Source organism: Oncorhynchus gorbuscha, linkage group LG09, assembly GCF_021184085.1.
Source record: "Oncorhynchus gorbuscha isolate QuinsamMale2020 ecotype Even-year linkage group LG09, OgorEven_v1.0, whole genome shotgun sequence".
NCBI classification, from domain to species: domain Eukaryota; kingdom Metazoa; phylum Chordata; class Actinopteri; order Salmoniformes; family Salmonidae; genus Oncorhynchus; species Oncorhynchus gorbuscha.
Genome location: NC_060181.1, coordinates 74,427,779 through 74,451,406, shown reverse-complemented (window position 1 = coordinate 74,451,406; position 23,628 = coordinate 74,427,779). Strand labels below are relative to the sequence as shown.

General features: G+C 45.4%; 1 protein-coding gene across 1 annotated transcript in view; it reads right to left on the bottom strand.

The window, feature by feature from the left end:
- Window positions 1-9,633: 9,633 nt before the first annotated feature.
- The window catches only part of LOC124042954 (dehydrogenase/reductase SDR family member on chromosome X-like), a 36,047-nt gene continuing 22,052 nt past the window's right edge, over window positions 9,634-23,628 (bottom strand). The window contains exons 3-6 of the mRNA XM_046361105.1: window positions 23,064-23,132; window positions 15,924-16,025; window positions 14,200-14,414; window positions 9,634-12,099 (exon numbers count right to left, since the gene is read on the bottom strand). Of these exons, the coding sequence (XP_046217061.1) occupies window positions 11,923-12,099; window positions 14,200-14,414; window positions 15,924-16,025; window positions 23,064-23,132 (563 nt within the window). The 3' untranslated portion in view covers window positions 9,634-11,922. The remainder of the gene's footprint in view (window positions 12,100-14,199; window positions 14,415-15,923; window positions 16,026-23,063; window positions 23,133-23,628) is intronic.

Below are 23,628 nucleotides of genomic sequence, written 5' to 3'. Positions count from 1 at the left end.
ACACTTAGGTTGGAGTCAATAAAACTCGTTTTTCAACCACTCCACAAATTTATTGTTAACAAACTATAGTTTTGGCAAGTTGGTTAGGACATCTACTTTGTGCATGACACAAGTCATTTTTCCAACAATTGTTTACAGACAGATTATTTCACTTATAATTCACTGTATCACAATTTCAGTGGGTCAGAAGTTTACATACACTAAGTTGACTGTGCCTTTAAACAGCTTGGAAAATTCCATAAAATGTCATGGCTTTAGAAGCGTCTGATTGACATCATTTGAGTCAATTGAAGGTGTACCTGTGGATGTATTTCAAGGCCTACCTTCAAACTCAGTGCCTCTTTGCTTGACATCATGGGAAAATCAAAAGAAATCAGCCAAGACCTCAGAAAAAAATGGTAGACCTCCACAAGTCTGGTTCATCCTTGGGAGCAATTTCCAAACGCCTGAAGGTACCACGTTCATTTATACTTGTGTACAAACAATAGTACACAAGTATAAACACCATGGGACCACGCAGCCGTCATACCGCTCAGGAAGGAGACACGTTCTGTCTCCTAGAGATGAACGTGCTTTGGTGTGAAAAGTGTCATCCCAGAACAACAGCAAATGACCTTGTGAAGATGCTGGAGGACACAGGTACAAAAGTATCTATATCCACAGTAAAACGAGTCCTATATCAACATGACCTGAAAGGCCACATAGCAAGGAAGAAGCCACTGCTCCAAAACCTCCATAAAAAGCAAGACTACCGTTTGCAACTGTACATGGGGATAAAGTTCAGACTTTTTAGAGAAATGTCCTCTACTCTGATGAAACAAAAATAGAACCGTTTGACCATTGTTATGTTTGGAGGAAAAAGGGGGAGGCTTGCAAGCCAAAGAACACCCTCCCAACCGTGAAGCACGTGGGTGGCAGCATCATGTTGTGGGGGTGCTTTGCTGCAGGAGCGACTGGTGCACTTCACAAAACAGATGGCATCATGAGGAAAGGAAAATGATGCGGATATATTGAAGCAACATCTCAAGTCATCAGTCAGGAAGTTGAAGCTTGGTCGCAAATGGGTCTTCCAAATGGACAATGACCCCAAGCAAACTTCTGAAGTTGTGGCAAAATGGCTTAAGGACAACAAAGTCAAGGTATTGGAGTGGCCATCACAAAGCCCTGACCACAGCTTAGGATTTGAACTTGTATGTGGGTGCCTAAGAAAATACAGAAGAACAATTCAACAGCTTGAACCGACCTGACAGGAACTCTGAGGAACCTATGAGAGCATAGGGAGTACTTCTCAAGGTTTCCCTAATCTCGGGGGAATGGAACTATCGGCTGGGCAGTAATACACAGTGGTGAGAACTATAGAGATAAAACTCTCCTACTGTTTGTGAGGAAGTATGTGCGTATGATACCTACCGTTTGTGTGGAAGTATGTGCACAGCAATAAAATGGATGTCTTTGTATAATGGACTTTAGAACTGTCTCTGAATAAACTGTCCTAGCCTTTTGCATAAGCTGAATCTTTGACTAATTATTATTAAACCCATGGTCTTACAAACCTCAGGGGTTGGTCAAAGTTATTGATTTATTGATAGTTACTATCATTGGGATTGAAAATTCTCGTGACACTAAGGCCAAGTATTTATTATGTTTATAAGGTTTATTTAGTTATTCGTTTTCCATGTTTGTCATGCTACTTTTAGCCTGCTAGCCAAGATGTTAGCCAGTCATGGCAGCTTGTAATGATGTGTACCATATGCCTCGTTTAGGATAGCCTATACAGTGGGGAGAACAAGTATTTGACACACTGACGATTTTGCAGGTGTTCCTACTTACAAAGCATGTAGAGGTCTGTAATTTTTATTATAGGTACACTTCAACTGTGAGAGACGGAATCTAAAACAATAATACGGAAAATCACATTGTATGATTTTTAAGTAATTAATTTGCATTTTATTGCATGACATAAGTATTTGATACATCAGAAAAGCAGAACTTAATATTTGGTACAGAAACCTTTGTTTGCAATTACAGAGATCATAAGTTTCCTGTAGTTCTTGCACACACTGCAGCAGGGATTTTGGCCCACTCCCACATACAGACCTTCTCCAGATCTTTCAGGTTTCGTGGCTGTCACTGGGTAATACGGACTTTCAGCTTTATTTAACTAGGCATGTCAGTTAAGAACTAATTCTTATTTTCAATGACGGCCTAGGAACAGTGGGTTAACTGCCTGTTCAGGGGCAGAACGGCAGATTTGTACCTTGTCAGCTCGGGGATTTGAACTTGTAACCTTCCAGTTACTAGTCCAACACTCTAAAATGGCACGTGGGCACCTGCTTCTATAAACCAATGAGGAGATGGAAGAGGCAGGAATTTCAGCGCGATCTGCTTCAGAAATAGGAATGACTTCTATTTTAGCCCTTGGCAACACAGTCGCTCGTTGACGCGCGTGAGCAGTGTGGGTGCAATAATTGAATAGCATGGATTTCGACATTTATTTTGCTACACTCGCGCATGCGAGTGTCCGGTCTGGCTAGCATGTTAGTATTTTTCACTGTGAGTAATCAGTCTTGTGGATATTGAGGCAGGAAGAAAACTTTCCTATTGTGATGCTGTATATGCATATAACACATGCACGCACACACACTCCAACACAAACACACACACACAAATTGAAGGTGTGAATAGCCTGCTGTACTGTATGATGTGTTTCAGCTCTGTGTTGCCTGCAGGCCAACACTCTCCCTCTTATATCTGACAGGCCTTTTATTCCTACAGTTTGTCTTTGAGAACCCAAAGTCCATAGATCACTGACACACAAGCATACAGATACGCGCACTCATGTATGCACATGCACACACACACACATTCTCCTTTCTCTCCTCTTTTCTTCCTTTCTTCTTCTCTCCTCTTCTCTGTCCTCGCCTCTCATTCTGTCCTTAAAACATACAGCTTGTTAAGTCACTCATTCTCAACAGATGAGTCATTCCAGCCTGCAGTCTAGCCAGAGTCCTAGTAAACACACGTTTATTTCCAGCCTGAAACACACACAGCCTGAAACACAAACTACATTTTCTTATCTGAAGCCTCTGCTAAACCGTTCCTTCCCCAGGGTGCGTCCTTCCATTCATCCGTCTGTCTGTCTGCTGGATTTGACTCATTACTGCAATACAGGGGGCTGGACACACACACACGGCTGTCACATCTATCAGGGTGGCATCTCTCACATCCATCAGGGTGGCATCTCTCACATCGATCAGGGTGGCAGCTCTCACATCCATCAGGGTGGCATCTCGCACATCCATCAGGGTGGCATCTCTCACATCCATCAGGGGGGCATCTCTCACATCCATCAGGGTGGCATCTCTCACATCCATCAGGGTAGCAGCTCTCACATCCATCAGGGGGCATCTCTCACATCCATCAGGGTGGCATCTCGCACATCTATCAGGGTGGCATCTCTCACATCCGTCAGGGTGGCATCTCTCACATCCATCAGGGTGGCATCTCTCACATCTATCAGGGTGGCAGCTCTCACATCTATCAGGGTGGCAGCTCTCACATCTATAAGGGGTGGCAGCTCTCACATCCATCAGGGTGGCAGCTTTCACATCTATCAGGGTGGCAGCTCTCACATCTATCAGGGTGGCAGCTCTCACATCTATCAGGGTGGCAGCTCTCACATCTATAAGGGGTGGCAGCTCTCACATCTATCAGGGTGGCAGCTCTCACACCTATCAGGGTGGCAGCTCTCACATCCATCAGGGGGGCATCTCTCACATCCATCAGGGTGGCAGCTCTCACATCTATCAGGGTGGCAGCTCTCACATCTATCAGGGTGGCAGCTCTCACATCCATCAGGGGGGCATCTCTCACATCCATCAGGGTGGCATCTCTCACATCGATCAGGGTGGCATCTCGCACATCCATCAGGGTGGCATCTCTCACATCCATCAGGGTGGCATCTCTCACATCTATCAGGGTGGCAGCTCTCACATCCATCAGGGTGGCATCTCTCACATCCATCAGGGTGGCAGCTCTCACATCCATCAGGATGGCATCTCTCACATCCATCAGGGTGGCATCTCTCACATCCATCAGGGTAGCAGCTCTCACATACATCAGGGTGGCATCTCGCACATCTATCAGGGTGGCATCTCTCACATCCATCAGGGTGGCATCTCTCACATCTATCAGTGTGGCAGCTCTCACATCTATCAGGGTGGCAGCTCTCACATCCATCAGGGTGGCAGCTCTCACATCTATCAGGGTGGCAGCTCTCACATCTATCAGGGTGGCAGCTCTCACATCTATCAGGGTGGCAGCTCTCACATCTATCGGGGTGGCAGCTCTCACATCTATCGGGGTGGAAGCTCTCACATCCATCAGGGTGGCAGCTCTCACATCTATCAGGGTGGCAGCTCTCACATCTATAAGGGGTGGCAGCTCTCACATCTATCAGGGTGGCAGCTCTCACATCTATCAGGGTGGCAGCTCTCACATCCATCAGGGGGGCATCTCTCACATCCATCAGGGTGGCAGCTCTCACATCCATCAGGGTGGCAGCTCTCACATCTATCAGGGTGGCGTCTCTCACATCCATCAGGGGGGCATCTCTCACATCCATCAGGGTGGCAGCTCTCACATCCATCAGGGTGGCATCTCTCACATCCATCAGGGTGGCAGCTCTCACATCTATCAGGGTGGCGTCTCTCACATCCATCAGGGGGGCATCTCTCACATCCATCAGGGTGGCATCTCTCACATCCATCAGGGAGGCGTCTCTCACATCCATCAGGGGGGCATCTCTCACATCCATCAGGGTGGCAGCTCTCACATCCATCAGGGTGGCAGCTCTCACATCCATCAGGGTGGCAGCTCTCACATCCTTCAGGGTGGCAGCTCTCACATCCATCAGGGGGGAATCTCTCACATCCATCAGGGGGGCATCTCTCACATCCATCAGGGTGGCAGCTCTCACATCCATCAGGGTGGCATCTCTCACATCCATCAGGGTGGCAGCTCTCACATCTATCAGGGTGGCGTCTCTCACATCCATCAGGGTGGCAGCTCTCACATCCATCAGGGTGGTAGCTCTCACATCCATCAGGGGGGCATCACTCACATCCATCAGGGTGGCAGCTCTCACATCCATCAGGGTGGCATCTCTCACATCCATCAGGGTGGCAGCTCTCACATCCATCAGGGTGGCAGCTCTCACATCCATCAGGGTGGCAGCTCTCACATCCATCAGGGTGGCAGCTCTCACATCCATCAGGGGGGCATCACTCACATCCATCAGGGTGGCAGCTCTCACATCCATCAGGGTGGCATCTCTCACATCCATCAGGGTGGCAGCTCTCACATCTATCAGGGTGGCGTCTCTCACATCCATCAGGGGGGCAGCTCTCACATCCATCAGGGTGGCAGCTCTCACATCCATCAGGGTGGCAGCTCTCACATCCATCAGGGTGGCAGCTCTCACATCCATCAGGGTGGCAGCTCTCACATCCATCAGGGGGGCATCACTCACATCCATCAGGGTGGCAGATCTCACATCCATCAGGGTGGCAGCTCTCACATCCATCAGGGTGGCAGCTCGTGGCCAGCAGGCTAAAAAGAGCTGAGGCCCGTGACATAAACAGCCTCTGTTTTATCCTGTGCATGCGTGTGTGTGTCTGTGTCAGACAGCAGCAGATCCACTGATCCACAGTGACAACAGAGGGACAGTAGAACCAGATATAACGCGGACTGTCATGATGATCCATAGATGCTGTCTGCTTAAACCATCTATAGCTCTATAGAATGACATTCATGCATGAGTGTGTGATATATTCATCTTATAGGGTGCAGTCTAGAGAGATGATTCCCTCAGTACTACAGCAGAATTAGCAGACATGTAAAGTGACTTACCAGGAAGACTATGGAGTAATGGGGGCTTCAATATGGCTCCCTTTGACTGTTTTACACTAGTGAGAAATAACCGCAGGAATCTGTAACTGAAGCTGTGATAACAATATGTGTATTGAAACATGATTTTGAAAGGATTTAAAAACAATATTAAAACAAAATGTCGCTGGAAGCCATCTTGGAAGGGCTCTAAAGTAAATAAACTATCAACTATCAATGGCAATCTGAGATTCAGCACCACAGACAGCGGGATCAGAATTTTGTGATCTGACATTTGGGAACCAGAGGACTGTGGACAGCGACCATCAGGTGCAGCCATCCCTGAATCCCTGAAATAGGCTACAGGAGAGCCTAGTAAGCAGCAGGAAGTGTGAAGGTCAAGACTCCCCACAGACTCTGTTTTCATAGACCTTTCACAAACAAGCAATTTTCCAGGATAAAAACATTTGATGAATCTTGTGTGGGTGTGTATATTGGCATTCAGCAGTGGGGCTGATAGTGGAAAGTGGTGTGTGTGTATGTGTGTGTTAATGGAGGACTCCCATCTCCCCCCACTCCACTACAGAGAAACCCATTACATACTGTATCTCTGATCCCCTCCCCCTTCCCTCTCTCCTCCCCCGTCTCTCAGGAGGACTGTCTCGCCATTCTATCTGAGATGGAGTGTCTTGATGCTGTTATGGGTGAAACGAAGGAGACAGGGGCGATGTGTGTGCATGTGTGTATTTATGCCTGTGTCAAGAGGATGGTTTTGCTCACTGATGTGTTTTAGAGGCTGTGCCGATATGTATTTCTCCCAGCAGTCTGAACATAGATAGATAGATGAAGTCTTAACTCTGTAGAAGTGAAGAGGTGTGGAGAGATAAAGTCAGACAGACAGTGATCAGAACAGAGCTGGAGAGCCACAGCCTTTAGATCTCTGCCATCTCAGCTCCTCCTCGAAGCCACTTCTCTAGTGCTTGTCTCTTGGTAAGCCCATTGTAGGGGGTGGGTGCACTCTAGTGCATTTATTTTTATATTTGTGTTTGTATAAGCAGATTTTCAGGGGTGCTGCAGCACCATCAGATCCCCTACTTCCTGTGGCTATGGGTAAGACTGTTAAACAGGCAGGCCTGAGTGTCATTGAGAAACATTATTTTGAGGGCTCTGATCAGAAAGAGACATTTCTGCAGGTCTTCAAGACGTGCCAAAGCCCAGTTGATGCCTGGCACACACACACGTGTGAAGATGAAGAGAACATAGCGATGTGCGGGTGAAAGAGAGGGTGGAAGGAACGTAGAGTGGAGAAAAGAGAGGATGGCGGTATGACGCAACCGGAATGAGTGGGCAGAGGGAACCATATGCCCCGGGGGTTGAGAGAGAGAGAGAGAGAGAGAGAGAGAGAGAGAGAGAGAGAGAGAGAGAGAGAGAGAGAGAGAGAGAGAGAGAGAGAGAGAGAGAGAGAGAGAGAGAGAGAGAGAGAGAGAGAGAGAGAGAGAGAGAGAGAGAGAGAGAGAGAGAGAGAGAGAGAGAGAGAGAGAGAGAGAGAGAGAGAGAGAGAGAGAGAGAGAGAATCACAAATTATCTTAAATAACACAAATGATCTGTCTCCCATTGCCAAGGAGGAATAGCGATGTCTGATAACGTTCCTCCACGCAAACACACACACTGCTGTAAACCTGAAATTACTTTTTGAAAAGTAATTTGCGTTTTGTCGGTCAGTATTGTTAGTAATTCTAGGAGAATATCTGGCCTATCCAATATGTTGGAGGCTTTACACAACTGGCTCTGCTGGGACATATACAATAGGATGAATCAGCTAATGAAACGATCAATTACTGATTTAATAATTAGAAATGTGACTCCTGCTGTGTGCTGTTCCTCCACAGTGAGTTGTTTCTTATTCTCTTCCGTTTTATTCTGTCAATTTTCAGAACATATTTGTTGTTGTCTAATTGGAGCATTTGGAGGAAGCAGCTTATATGGGAGAGAGATGACTCATAGCAGGAGGGAATGGGATTGTAAGTGTGTGTGCGTGTGAGCGTGAATGTGTGGCTGCTCGTATCGCAGATGTCCTCTACTACTTTCAGCTTCTTCCCTCTGCTTCCAACACACACCAGCAGTCTGTGTCATTGAGATGGAGTGGCTCTAGTGATTTTGAAAGTGGCATTGGGTATTGTTGACGGCAGAGGGGAGATGGTTGTTCATTCGAGGGGAAAGGTAATGACTGTGTGTGTCTGAGGGCAGCGTAATGACTGCTGCCAATACTCTGGTATGAGAGCCACTAGGAGATTAACTATGATGAATAGCTATTAACAGCTCTCAATATGCTAATGGTAGTAAGAGATCTCACTATAGTTACCCATTTGAAACCTTTTAGCCCTTTACACTCATGCCAATTGGCCTATAAGGAAAGGGTCAATTATAAAACATGCCTGACCATGTTAGCAATTGAAGGAGAAAACTTTGGAGATTTAGGTGGAAATTGTCAGACCAAAGATGAGGACACAACAGTTCACCTGACACAAGACTGAATCCAAACATTACACCGTTGATTTGTCAATAACGAAATCTGACAATACTCTGGATACATTCAGTAACATAATAAAACTATTCATGGAAATGTTGAGGTAGGTGCAACATAAGTAAAAACGATTACAAGGGTTTGAGTCTGAGGTCTAACTGGTGTCTCCAAGTGGACAGTCATTTAGTGGCACAATAATGTTTATTGAGGCTTTGCCTGGTAGAAAAGGAGGAGGTGGAGAACATCACAACAACATAAACACACTGTTCATATTGACACAATGACCTCCATATTGAACCTAACCACAGTCTTCATAGTGAACAGGAGTCTTTCTCCTCCAGAGGTATATAAGCGCTAGATGTCTTCATATTGCTCAAACAGCTAACAAAGGTTTTTACAGAAATATGACAATAACAAGACAAGACAGTTCACAATTTAACTATAGTTCAACTCTACATGGAAATTCACAGTCACATTCTATATCTGAGGGAGTTCGGGCACAGCACAGCAAAATATATTTTGCACATCGCAAATCAATACTGCCTGTATCTTGTCTGTTCTCCTGTAGCAGTCTCTGGGTGTCGACAGGCTGGAATTCAAACCCGTCATGGTGACTTTTATATAGTGTCTTTATTTACTAATTACTTCAAACACACACTTTCTATTCTGAAAACTGGATGTACCAGTAAAGGTCTGTTTTTGAAACCAAAACCCTACCCATAATAACCAACCCAAACAGCATCCAGTCTGACAGCTACAGTAACACACTCACCCCCTCATGTCTGGAAGACAGGAACCCTGTGCTCAGTAGCAGAATGAGAGCTTAAACTAAAGGAAGGTTACACACAGGGTCTGTACTTATCCCCAGTCCCGATTTACTAGTCTCTGTGGGCGTATGTGTGTTATGTCAATTTAGTTAGTTTCATAGAAGCCTGAAAATCTGAGGACTGATGGTAGATACAACTACTTGAGAAAGTTTTCACCCCCCCTTGGCATTTTTCCTATTTTGTTGCCTGACAACCTGAAATTAAAATGTATTTTGGGGGGATTTGTATCATTTGATTTACACAACATGCCTACCACTTTGAAATGGTAGGCATGTTGTGCAAAATATCTTTTCTTGTGAAACAAACAAGAAACAAGACAAAAAAACGGAAAACTTGAGAGTGTTCTATTCACCCCCCAAAGCCAATACCCCCCCCCCCCCAAGACACCTTTTGAAGCAATTACAGCTGTCTCCTGGTGTACAGCAATCTTCAAGTCATACCACAGATTCTCAATTGGGTTGAGGTCTGGGCTTTAGTCTGGGCCATTCCAAGATATTTAAATTTCCCCCCTTAAACCACTCGAGTGTTGCTTTAGCAGTATGTTTAGGGTCTTCTTCCACATGCCTTTTTTGCTTATTTTTTCTTTAAGCAATGGCTTTTTTTTTTGGCCACTCTTCCGTAGACCAGCTCTGTGGAGTGTACGGCTTAAAATGGTTCCATGGACAGATACTCCAATCTCCGCTGTGGAGCATTTCAGTTCCTTCAGGGTTATCTTTGGTCTCTTTGTTGTAGTGCCATAATCTTTCAATGTTTTAAATAATGGATTTAATGGTGCTCCGTGGGATGTTCAACGTTTCAGATATTATTTTATAACCCAACCCTGATCTGTACTTCTCCAGAACTTTGTCCGTGGCCTGTGTGGAGAGCTCCTTGGTCTTTATGGTGCCGCTTGCTTGGTGGTGCCCCCTGTAAATACAGTGGTTTTACTCTTACTTGTGTCCTGCCCCTGACTCCTTTGCTATCCTCTAGATAGACTCTGACACCTTTTGTATGATATGTTACGAATTATAATTCGTACGATATGTTTCAGAATTCAAATTTGTTGTGGCTAACATTAGCTAAGGTTAGGAGTTAGGTTAAAGGGTTAAGTTTAGGGGAAGGGTTAGTTAACATGCTAAATAGTTGTTAATTAGCTAAAATGCTAAAGTCATCCATTATGAGATACGAACACACAACCTTTGTGTTGCTAAATGTAACATATCATACTGATTTGAGCGTCCGGATTTTAATTTACTATGGTACGTCTAGTTTATGAGACCAGCCTGGGCCATGATAGTATGAGTTGATTGTTTAGATAAGCATGTGTGTGATTGGATGCACAGTTGAATATATATATGTGTGTTTTTTTTGTTTTTTTCTTCACAGGGGTAGACTTGCCAGATAGGCTGGTCCAGCCTACTGGGCCTGTCTAACTTAGGTTTTAACTCAAAATTATAATCATCTGGCTAATAATGAGGTCCTCAAGGAACAAAATGGCCAGTGTGTTAGAAATGACAGGGCCCATTTTTGGTCACAGTCTGCCTCTGTGTGTGTGACTGTTTGTCTTTGTCTTAATTTAGCAGAATTTTCACTGGGATATCTCCCTCCCACAATGAATGCACTGGGAGCAAAGCCAAACAAGGTAGCAGCAGAGAGAGTAGATGAAGAATCTCCCTGTCTCCTTTTCCTTTACTCACTGTCTTTCTCTCCTTCTGCCACAAATATTAGTACTGGTTTCAGTTGTGCTGCCTTTTTATGGATGCATACAAACCAATGACTGGAAGAAACGCACAAACAGCGCACACACAAATACACATACTGTGCACAGAAACACACACAACGACTGGACTTGAGAGAGGTGATATGTGCATATTGATAAACCATCGCTCAGCTCTAACAGTAGAAGAGAAATACCATGAGACAGGTGTGTGTGTGACTCACAGCCCAGGAGGCGGGACACAATTTAAAGACTTTCTCTCAGATGATTTCTGCCCCCTGGAGAGGAAACCAGCAGCTTTGGCAAGAATTCCACAAAATACCCTTTGCTTTCACAAGAACTGAAAATATCAGTTTCAGGCTGTGATTCACTGATGTTACCATGCTGGCTTGTTCATTGGTCCTGGACCCTCCACTCGGGCAGGGGTCAGTATATGCTTCACAGATGGATCAGAACACCAGATGCTCCTGGATGCTTCTAACATCATAATAAGCACACACACACACATGCTGATGACAAGTACACACAGACACATGCACACATACACTGATGACACTTGTTTATGACAAAAGTAAGTTCTCCCATTGAGGGAAGGTGCTTTCTGTTCTGGAAGATCTGATCTGTCAACCAACAGTCATAAGGTTGCTATGAACACTTATAAGGTCACTATTAACACTCATAGTGGCGCTACAGACACTCATAGCAGCACAATGAATACCCTTAACATAGTGTATGTGTGTGTATGATCACAGTGCCAGAGGGAGAAGGTTGCTTCATTCCCATTAGCACATTCATTTGAACAGCATGGGAAGGGACTTAACTCTTTACTAACCAATCAAAGTCTAGCCATGGTTGTCATCAGTCCAATCACAGTCTGGTGGTGAGGAGATTGTCAAAACAAAGACAACACCAGTCAGACAGACTAAGTGTTGGGTCTCAGCCATCCAGTCCCATGTTGGGGGTCAGGGTCAGGGGTTGAAAGTCAGGGGTCATGGCAGGCCAACTTGTCTGCAGCTGGAGTCCCAGAGGCCGCGATGGAGCTGTGGGTCGTAGGTGTTTGGTGATGTCATCTCTGTGCACCCATTGCTCCAGTAGGCTCCTTCCTCCCCCTCCAGAGACGGAGACAGAGCAGTGTAGAGGACCGTGGACGTTCCCTGGGACGGGCTCTGGGGGCACAACACAAACTGTCAGACTGTTATACATAACGCATGCACCCAGGCACGCACACACGGACACACACACACGCACACAACGAGGCTGTTATATAAACACACACAACCAGCAGAGCTTCACTGGCATAAAGATACAGCTAGATCTACACCCTAACAACAAAAGCCTACAGTATTTCTACAACAACATGACTTTTCAACCTATTTCTACATGAGACTGACTTCAACCTATTTCTACGTGAGACTCTGATAAACAGTGTGTGTGTGTGTGTGTGTGTGTGTGTGTGTGTGTGTGTGTGTGTGTGTGTGTGTGTGTGTGTGTGTGTGTGTGTGTGTGTGTGTGTGTGTGTGTGTGTGTGTGTGTGTGTGTGTGTGTGTGTGTGTGTGTGTGTGTGTGTGTGTGTGTGTGTGTGTGTATTAATGTGATAGTGCTGAGGAGCCTGTTATTAATGGTGCATTTGTAGTTGCATGGCAGAGGCTCCCTAAAGGTCATTTACTTAGGCAACTGCCTGTAGTGATTACACTCTCTAACACCCACTCAGCACAAAAAGGGCTGTCTCCTTCCATCCCATCCTCCAGACACACACAGGACTGTCTCCTTCCATCCCATCCTCCAGACACACACAGGGCTGTCTCCTTCCATCCCATCCTCCAGACACACACAGGGCTGTCTCCTTCCATCCCATCCTCCAGACACACACAGGGCTGTCTCCTTCCATCCCATCCTCCAGACACACACAGGACTGTCTCCTTCCATGCCATCCTCCAGACACACACAGGACTGTCTCCTTCCATCCCATCCTCCAGACACACACAGGGCTGTCTCCTTCCATCCCATCCTCCAGACACACACAGGACTGTCTCCTTCCATGCCATCCTCCAGACACACACAGGGCTGTCTCCTTCCATCCCATCCTCCAGACACACACAGGACTGTCTCCTTCCATGCCATCCTCCAGACACACACAGGACTGTCTCCTTCCATGCCATCCTCCAGACACACACAGGACTGTCTCCTTCCATCCCATCCTGCAGACATTAACAGGGCTGTCTCCTTCCATCCCATCCTGCAGACACACACAGGGCTGTCTCCTTCCATGCCATCCTCCAGACACACACAGGACTGTCTCCTTCCATCCCATCCTCCAGACACACACAGGACTGTCTCCTTCCATGCCATCCTCCAGACACACACAGGACTGTCTCCTTCCATCCCATCCTCCAGACACACACAGGGCTGTCTCCTTCCATCCCATCCTGCAGACATTAACAGGGCCTCCAGGCCAATGCTTTAAGATACCAAAATGTACCAAAATGTATGCACTCACAACTGCAAGTAACTCTGGATAAGAATGTCTGCTAAATGCCTCAACTGTAAAAGACAGAGTCATTGATTCATGCATATCTTATGGAGATTCTGAACATTCTCATCTTTCTTAAACTTGGCAAGTTTTCCCTCTTCATCTCTCTTTCCCTTTACTTCTCTCTCTTTCTCTCTCTCTGCCTAAAAATACACTCTGAAGTCAGTATGGTACTGAAATGCCACATTTTAAGATACTTATTCTGTAATTAACTTCTTGAATAAATCATTCCGATTTATTCTGAAAACTTTGACAGTAGTCAGATACAGGAAATTCAATGGTAGCCTTTTAACAATTCCACAGAACAGTTTACAAAAACACATTTACATGAAGAACAGTGAATATGCAAAGTTTGGTCACAGAAAGATGGCACAAATAGCACAAACAGTCATTTTGCATCTGCACTGTTCAGTAAATGTGCAGTGGAATGTTCAGTGGAAATTGTTAAAAGGAGTCCTTGTGCATAGAGTTGTAGGTTTGTTTAACTTTACAATCATTGGTTTTTGTTTGGCATAAATGTATAAAGTGAAAAATCTGAGTCTCAGCATCATTCTGTTACTGTGTAATTGACAATACTCGATTAGCACTGTGTGTGTGTGTGTGTGTGTGTGTGTGTGTGTGTGTGTGTGTGTGTGTGTGTGTGTGTGTGTGTGTGTGTGTGTGTGTGTGTGTGTGTGTGTGTGTGTGTGTGTGTGTGTGTGTGTGTGTGTGTGTGTGTGTGTGTGTGTGTGTGTACCCTAAAGAGCAGGCGTGCGATGGCTGTCCGTGCGAGGCGGGCGGTGGTGAAGAGGTGGCAGTAGAGTGAAGTGTCGACCATCCCAGGGTCCACTGCCCATGAGCTCACTGGAAACCCTCCTCTATCCAGCCTCTGTTGCAGGTGGGAGGAAAATAACAGTAGTGCCAGCTTACTCTGGGAGTACGCCGCATGGGCCGAATAACACTGCCTGAAGACTGAAAGAGAGGGGGGAGAAAGATGTTGAAAAAAGGTCTGGAGTGGGAGGAAATTAGGAGAGGAAGGTGTGTGTGTATGTGATGCGTGGGTTGACTCATAACCTGTAGTCCCCACGGTTATATCCGCTGGGCGTGTGGGTTTAGGGTCATGAAATATTATGTGGATGAAGGGTGGCTGGATTGAATATACAGAGAAAACACTACCTTAAAAATTCTATAAATATATAATTATTGTGCAATTTAAATCTATAGGTATTTCTATCATTATTTTAGGCTATCTGGTATTAGTGCATAAGCCTAAGCTTTAGGGCCTAACTGTACGCACGCCAAATAGCCTACACACCAATCGCCAAATGCATTTGGGAAAGGGCAGAAAAAGTTCATGTCAATCCACGGAAACAAGAAGGACAATGTCAGAGTTTAATTCAGTAAGAGAAAAGCTGCAAAATGGAGTGGAAGATCAAGAGACAGGAGGGCCGGAAAAGTCATGTTTGGGATAGATTTGGTGAAGTGGTGAAAGAGGATGACACCAGGCTATGTTATGTGTGATGATTGTGATGATTTCTTCCCGGTCCCTAAACGTCTTTACTCTGTGAAAGAAGCAGAGATGACAGAGAAAACTTTACCGATGTCAACTATATTGAAGCATTCATGAAGATTTATGACATTCTGGTGACCAAGCGTTTATTTAGTCTTCTAGGGCAACATAATGAGTGAAGAGAAGCTGCATGTATCTAATTATAAATGGGGCGGCAGGTAGCCTAGTGGTTAGAGCGTTGGACTAGTAACCGAAAGGTTGCCAGATCGAATCCTCGAGCTGACAAGGTAAAAATCTGTAGTTTTGCCCCTGAACAAGGCAGTTAACCTACTGTTCCTAGGCCGTCATTGAAAATAAGAATTTGTTCTTAATTGACATGCTTAGTTAAATAAAGGTTAAAAAAATAAATAAATAGACAAGTTGATTAACAAATAGCCTACTGAAATGGCAGAAATTATAAGCAGAAACATCTCTACAATCAGGCAGAAAGATTGTCCCAAAAAATTGTTATGCCTGCAGCGCATGTTCTATATTAGTGGGTTAGGGACGGGTGCGTGCCTCAGATGTTCACTTTATCACATATACTCGGGCAGTTGCGGATGGGTAATTAGTAATTGCGGGCAGGTGCAGGTGAACAAACAGGTGCCCCACTAGTGTGTGTGTGTGTGTGTGCCTGTTTAGCAGGCTGTCTAGTTGTATCTCTCCAGCACCATGAGCGGACGAGGAGAGGGTGACAACACGTGAGCAGGAACCACGTTTCCCAGAATGCTTTAATGTGTCTAACAGCAGCAAGGTCAACAGGAAGTGACCTAGGTAGTTGACCCCAAAGTGACGCTCAAAGCCCTCCTCTGTACGACCCTCAGGGACCAACATGACCGCCGCTGCACGTGTGCACAAACACAAATAGTTAAGACACAGTTCATTTAAGCGTATAGATTGGCAGATTGATTGGTTGATTGTGTGTCACTCACCATTGTTGACTAAGATGTGCAGCGGTAGGCCTCGTCTCTTGATACTCTGGACAAATTGCCTGACTGACTGCAAAGATGCCAGATTCAACTGATCAAACTCCACTGAAAACACAAAACACACACACACCATTCATTTAAATACAATACACAGTACAGATATAAGATCTTAATTTGATTACCCTGTTGCGGGAGAACTTTCCTGCAATACAGAACATGTTAAATGTGTAATGTAGTTTAGGTTTAAAAAGGCTTCTGAAGTTTGTCATTTCCACTTAGAAATTTCAGACTTGGTTTTCCCTTGTGAAAAATGTATCAACCCTTACAAAAATCACTATTAATTATAATCCATTTAATCATTCCCATTACTTGTTGCTGCAGGATTAATCTCCTGCTGTAGCAAACTGGCTCAAATTAAGATCCTACATCTGTAAATACACATATACGGGTAGAAGGTCCTATAGGCCGATCATTTGAGCACACAGAAACAAACAAACACACACAGCATAATCAGCACTCTTGTAAAAAATAAAAAAATTCTACTAACTGTGTCTGTAGTGGAAAATCAAAGCAGCATTAATGTATTAATCTAATACAGTAGGCTCTTCTCTAATAGAGAACACAAACTGCTGCTAGCTTCATACACATTATGCTACATGATACCAATACCTCCTCCTAACATCTCATACAGTAAGTATTCTGCAGCAGCAACGCAGGCAGGACTTGCTGTAGGACCTCTGCTCTGTGTGTGTTGTGTGTGTGTCTGCCTGTGTGACTTTCAGAGTCAAAAATAGCCTTTCACAATGGATGATTTTTAGTCCAGGGCTAAACTTATCCTGGGTTAAAAGTAGCCTAGGGCTACCCTTGTTTCACACTAGCATTAGTTTACCCAGGGTGAAACCAAAATGTCCAGCTTGAAAAGCCCTAGTCCTCTGGCTATGTGCGTGTGAGGACTATTTGTGTTTGTGTGTGTGTGTTTGTGTGTTTCATACACAGGCTAAGCCAGGGTTTGATACTGATATGAGAATAATTTAACTAATGCCAAATTCCAGTCCTAACCTTGTGTGCTTATAGCTAGCTTTGATCCTGTCTGAATGCCTGCCTGCCTTTCTGTCCCTCTCGGTCCCCATGTCCCCAACCTGTCATCCTGTCTTTCTGAGTATGTGCAGATTTTGCTATAAACGGGTGGTGTTTTGATTGGCTCTGGCAAAACATAAGAAGCCTTTGGTGTACATGTGCTTTGCTATTTTCCTCTCAACAATTGGGCATTTAGGGCACCCTCCACTCCTTTCCTCCTATCCTTTCCACCCCTCCTCTTCATCTCTCCCTTCCACTCCACCTTTTCTACCTGTGATAATTACAACGAGGATCTGGGCTCCATGCCAGAGAGATAAGCACATTTTACACCTACAAGCTTTTCATTCTGTTAATGTACCCAGTGCTACTCCACTCTGACCCAATACACTACTGCACCACTGCTTCAGTCCATATCAAATGCACTGTTAACACACTACTGTCTATCAAATGTAGTCTAGCTACTGCAGTGTTACATTTAATATAGTGTCCAGTCATGACTCACAAAAGTAGGTGGGTAAATTCTGAGCACCTATCAAGATGACGGTAGGCAGATAACTAAACTTTAATACAACAAAACGCTAATAGGTGGTTAAACACTTTTCACGATTCAGTGCTCTGCTTGCTTACATTTATCCTCCATTACACCACTGGTTAACACACTGCTCCCTTTCAGTCAATGACTCTGTATACAATACTATGGGGAGTCACTGACCAATCAACAGCCCGAGGGATGCCAAGCCCGCCCCCAGAAGCATCCATTTCCTAAATTATTTTGCTTTTCAGCTCGCCTGATGGAAGAATGTGTCACGCAATTTACAAACTTTTCAAGCACACGAAAACTACGAGATTCGGCACTAACTAAAGTGTCTGTTAGTGGGGAGAGAGTACTCGCCCCCCTAGATGTAGCGAGTTTTGGGTCTTGGTATATGTTTTTGTGTTTGCTAAAAGCTAACTACTTTCTGCTCTGTTTGTGTAGCTAATATTTCCTGGCTTGGGTAGGATTTATGTTAGCTAAAAACCAACTACTTTGTTCTCTGCTTGTGTAGCCAGTGCTTCCTTGCTTGAGTAACATGGCTAGTGGTAAGAGTACGTTTAAAAAAAAGGCTAACCATCCGAGTTTGAACCTCCTACCGTGCCCTTGGGCATGTGGTTTCACAATGAAAATGAAAGATACTCACGAGTGCTGTCCTGTTGGCCTGGGGTGATAACATGCTCAGGAGGCTTTGGCTCGGACCAATTTGTGTGACCATTGTCTCCGACTGGGCTCAACTTTCATTGGGCGTCGGGCTGAATTAGTGAGAAAGATTGGGGCTGCTGGTGAAGGGTCAACCGGTGATTTGACCTTAATAATGGGGTTGTCTGAAGCTGGGAGAGAGCGGCAGTGGTGGTCGGAGTTGATAGGAGTGTCATCCCAGCCGTGTGAGGCTCATTCCAGTTTCTCTGGCAGTGTTCAGAGTCCGGATTCCGGGATGATATAGAATCCCTGGTTGGCTCTGGAGGGATTTCAATCCGAGGCAGCCTACATCCCCAGCTTTGGATTCTACGGGGCAGAGTGAACCATTAGTGGTTAATGCACCTTTGATGGAGCTATATCGTAGGGCGACAAATCACCTGGGGGTGGATTGGGCGTCTTCTCCCCACAAGAGTTTCAAATCAAATTTAATTTGTCACATGCTTACTTACGGGCCCTTCCCAACAATGCAGAGAGAAATATAAAAGTAAAATAATAGAAAAATAAAACACGTAATAATAAAACACAATGAGTATATATATACAGTGGCAAGAAAGGTATGTGAACCCTTTGGAATTATCTGGATTTCTATATAAATGAGTCATAAGTCTACAATAGACAAACACCATCTGCTTAAACTAATAACACAAACAATTATACGTTAAACCGTATAAACATCAAAGAGTGCAGGCTGGAAAAAGTATGTGAACACTTGGATTTAACAACTGGTTGACCCTCCTTTGGCAGCAATAACCTCAACCAAACATTTTCTATAGTTGCAGATCAGACCTCCACAACGGTCAGGAGGAATTTTGGACCATTCATATTTACAAAACGGTTTCAGTTCAGCAATATTCTTAGGATGTCTGGTGTGAACCGCTCGAGGTCATGCCACAGCGTCTCAATCGGGTTGAGGTCAGGACTCTGACTGGGCCACTCCAGAAAGCGTATTTTCTTCTGTTGAAGCCATTCTGTTGCTGATTTACTTCTGTGTTTGGGTCGTGGTCCTGTTGCATCACCCAACTTCTGTTAATCTTCATATAGCCTTACATTCTCCTGCAAAATGTCTTGATAAACTTGGGAAAGTCATGAACATCAAGGTTTTTGGAGATACTTTTGTAACCCTTTCCAGCGTTATGCAACAACGCAACAACAAAATCTTCTGAGATCTCTTTTGTTCGAGGCATCAAATCAGGCAATGCTTCTTGTGAATAGCAAACTCAAATGTTATGAGTGCTTTTCATAGGGCAGGGCAGCTCTAACCAACATCTCCAATCTCGTCTCAATGATTGGTTAGCTGACTCCTGACTCCAATTAGCTTTTGGAGAAGTCATTAGCCTAAGGGTTCACGTATTTTTCCCAACCTACACTGTGAATGTTTAAATGATGCATTCAATGTAGACAAAAACATTTTAAGCAGACTGTGTTTGTCTGTTGTTGTGAAGATGAAGATCAGATCAAATTTTATGACCAATTTATGCAGAAATCCAGATAATTCCAAAGGGTTCACATACTTTTTCTTGAGACTGTATACGGGGTACCAGTGCTGAGTTGATGTGCAGAGGTACGAGGTAATTGAGTTAGACACTGTATGTATATATAACTGGGAATAAAGTGACAGATAGTAAACAGTAGCAGCAGCGTATGTGATGAGTCAAAAAAAGTAATTCCAAATGGGGCAATGCAGATAGTCCTGGTAGCTGTTTGGTTAACTATTTAGCAAACAATTTAGCAATCTTATTGCTTGGAGGTAGAAGCAATTCTGGGTCCTGTTTGTTTCAGACTTGGAGCATCAGTACCACCTGCCATGTGGTAGCAGAGAGAACAGTCTATGACTTTGGTGGCAGAAGTCTTTGACAATTTCTAGGGCCTTTCTTTGACACCGCCTGGTATAAAGGTCCTAGACGGCAGGGAGCTTGGCCACAGTAATGTACTGGGATGTACACACTACCCTCTGTAGTGCCTTGCAGACAGATGCAAAGCAGTAGCCATACCAAGCAGTGATGCAGCCAGTCACGATGCTTTCAATGGTGCAGCTTTAGAACTTTTTGAGGATCTGAGGGCCATGTTAAATCTTTTCAGCCTCCTGAGAGGCTATGTTCACAACTGTGCTGGTGTGTGTCACCATGATAGATCCTTAGTGATGTGGACACTGAGGACCTTGAAGCTTTCGACTCACTCTACTACAGCCCGTTGATGTGAATGGGGGCATGCTCGGCCCTCTGTTTCCTGTAGTCTATGAGCAGCTCCTTTGTCTTGCTGAAATAGATGGAGACGTTGTTGTTCTGGCACCACACTGCCAGGTCTCTGACTTCCTCCCTATAGGCTGTCTCATCATAGTCAGTGATCAGGCCTACCACCGTCGTATTGTCGGCAAACTTAATGATGGTATTGGAGTCGTGTGCTGCCACTCCAGGTCAGAGGCAGGTTTCCCCGGGCCACGTTTTTTGACCATTTTGGTGCTTCTGAGCAGCTTTGAACATCTTGGATCAGATGCCATGCTGGGTCAAAGAAGAAAGGAACGGGGGATACCTAGTCAGTACCAGTGAATGCATTCAACTGAAAGCTTGGTTACTGGCCCAACGCTCCTACCCAAAGAGCGGGATGGAGGCTGATTTTTCCACAGGGCAGAAGGAGGAGACCTTGTGACCCTAGCTGGATGCCGGGGAGGGGGTGTGTTCTCGGGCCCTCCTTCCCGACCATTTACTGTGGCAACAGTGTTTACAAGTGGCTCGGTCAATGGGGGCAAGTTACTGGTTGCCGATGTCCCCGAACGCATTGTGAGCCAGGTATCAGAACGGCAGTACCACGAAAGCACATTGTTTCTACCCAAGGTTCCTTGGTGTTCAGCGGTGGCATACATCAACAAGCAGGGGGGAACGTGGTCTATCTCTCTCCTAAACCTTGTCTGTTATCTGCTTGTATGGAGCAGAGCACATTTCCTGTCACTCAGGGCAATGTATCTTCCCGGATCTCTCAACGTGGGTGCACCCCCTGGGACCGGTTTGGCAGGGCTGATGTAGATCTTTATGCATCGCGAGAAAATGCAAATTTTTGTCTGTTCTTCTCAATGTTGTTGATTCTGGTGGCTCCCGGTTCGGCCAGATAACCCTAATTTCCGGAGATCATCCGCCAGTTGGGCGGGGCCACTTGGAGGGCTCTGTGTCATCGGGATCTATTGTCCCAGGCACACAGGAAAATCTGCTGCCCACGACCGCAAATATGGATCTGTGGGTTTGATTATGATGACTATACAGTCAACGCGTGCGCCTTCTACAAGAGGGTTGTACATATATATACTGTGTGTCTTACAGGTCCCTGGCTTTATAGATGTTCCCTGTCTCACCTCCACTGTTAGCTTCCAGTAAACAACGAAGGTTGCATGGCGTGAGTCCGGTGCGCACTTTTTGTCCAGTGCGCGCTTTAGGTCCAAGGATATCCACGTTTGTGACCAGATTTCTGTTTGTTTCGCTAATCCAGCGCGGGATTGTGGAGGCTATCTCCCTGGCATATGTCAGCAAAGGACAAGGGTTGCCTAGTGGTGTGCGTGCTCACTCCACTAGGGGTGTGGATGCTTCTTGGGCATTGTTCAGGGGCATAAAGATTGGAGATGCCTATGCTGCAGCGAGTTGGGGTTCCCGAAAAATGCAGTGAGCGTGTGCACTTTACCAAGTCACGACAGGTTATCTGCTGTTTTGGGTTCCTTGTATCAATTCTGACATTTCAGGCTTGCAAGGTATGTATTTTTCATGGAACCGTTGGGTCTATGGACTTGGGCTGCAGTGGAAGTGTGTCAGTGTGCATAGCCAAGTTGCAGTAGGTTCTGGTTCCCTGTATGGGGCTCTGACAGTTCAGGCTTCAAGGGGTAAGTATTAGGGGAAAAGGTGACTTCTGTAACCCCTTTTTGGAGCCAGTGAAACCAGTGTGTGCGTGCTTGGGCTGCTGTGGGCCTCCTAGTCTGGCACCCTCTGAGGCGGCTTGGGGTGTGATTTATATCTCCATTGTATGTTATACTGAGTGACCGACTGAAAGGGAATGTACAGTTATGAATTTAACTACTGTTCCCTGAAGGATGTAATGAGGTATAACTAAATTTGGGGATTTGGGCTCGCTGAAGAGTGGTACTGACTTGAGGAAATAGATGCGAGCCCCGGTATTATACCCAGGAAGGCGGGCTCCTGAGGGCAGGCTTGACATCCATTGGCCCGTTGGGCGTGTAGTCTTTCTTCTAATCTCCTCTCTCATGCGCTGTCTCCTATGCTCTGTACACACAGACAAACATGCACACGAAGAGCCAGAGGACGTTTGGTGAGAAGCACCTGCCTCACATACTAATGACGTTCCGTTACATTGTCATTCAGTCACACGCTCACACGCACCCCTCCCTACCCCCACCTCATCGCCCCATCGGCACATTGTCATTCAGAGGACAGAACTACATGACCCTCACCACCCCCCCACTTCCTTCATCTCCCAACTCACCCCCGTCATTCAGAGCACCGTCATTCAGACCACCCGGTCATTCAGAGCATGCTTCCCTCCCCTGCCCCCGCCCCCACTCCCTAACACCCCTCAATGCCATACCTCTTAATCTTCACAAAGAGAAATAGATCATGCAACAGTCCCAGAGAGGAAACCTACTCCAATGAAGCCGTCTCTAATTTTAACTGACGTGACGCACTAGAGCAGAGATGCACAGCTCCAGTTCTTAACAGTCATTCTGCTTTTTAACTAGAAGCTGATTTCTACCTGCAAAAAGGTGTGTTCACTCACACCCCAATCAGTAGAGCCATGGACGCACGAAAGCAAACAGGACTGTGTGGACTGTGTGTTACCTTTGGCCTCTCTGTTCTCCTCACAAATCCTCTTCACAGCAGACACACCCTTCAGCTCATTCTGTCCAGCTAGAGAGGGAGAGAGAAGGGAGAAGAGAGGAGGGGAGGAGAAGAGAGGAGACTGATCTAATTAATTTCCTAAGTAAACACACCCAGTAAACACTCAGAGAGAAAGAGAGAGCGAGAGACGCATACCCACACGCACATCCAGACACACACACACACAAACACAGTCCCTTGCCACGGCAGGCCTATATGCACACATTGCTAAATTCCACAACACACAACTACCCACATACCCTCCAGGAGAAGCTGCCTATCTGAACAGATAATTAAAAACCTACCCTGAGGAAATAATTTGCCTACTAAATATTTCTGTCCGTGGGTATTAAACATATAATTAAGAGATTATATTAACTAAGTATATTAATCAGTTCATGGTACTGTTGAACGGTATAACACATTCACATTGGTAGGGACGTGGTGTACAGTATGGTGTCTTTATGGGGCGGCAGGGTAGCCTAGTGGTTAGAGAGTTGGACTAGTAACCGAAAGGTTGCAAGTT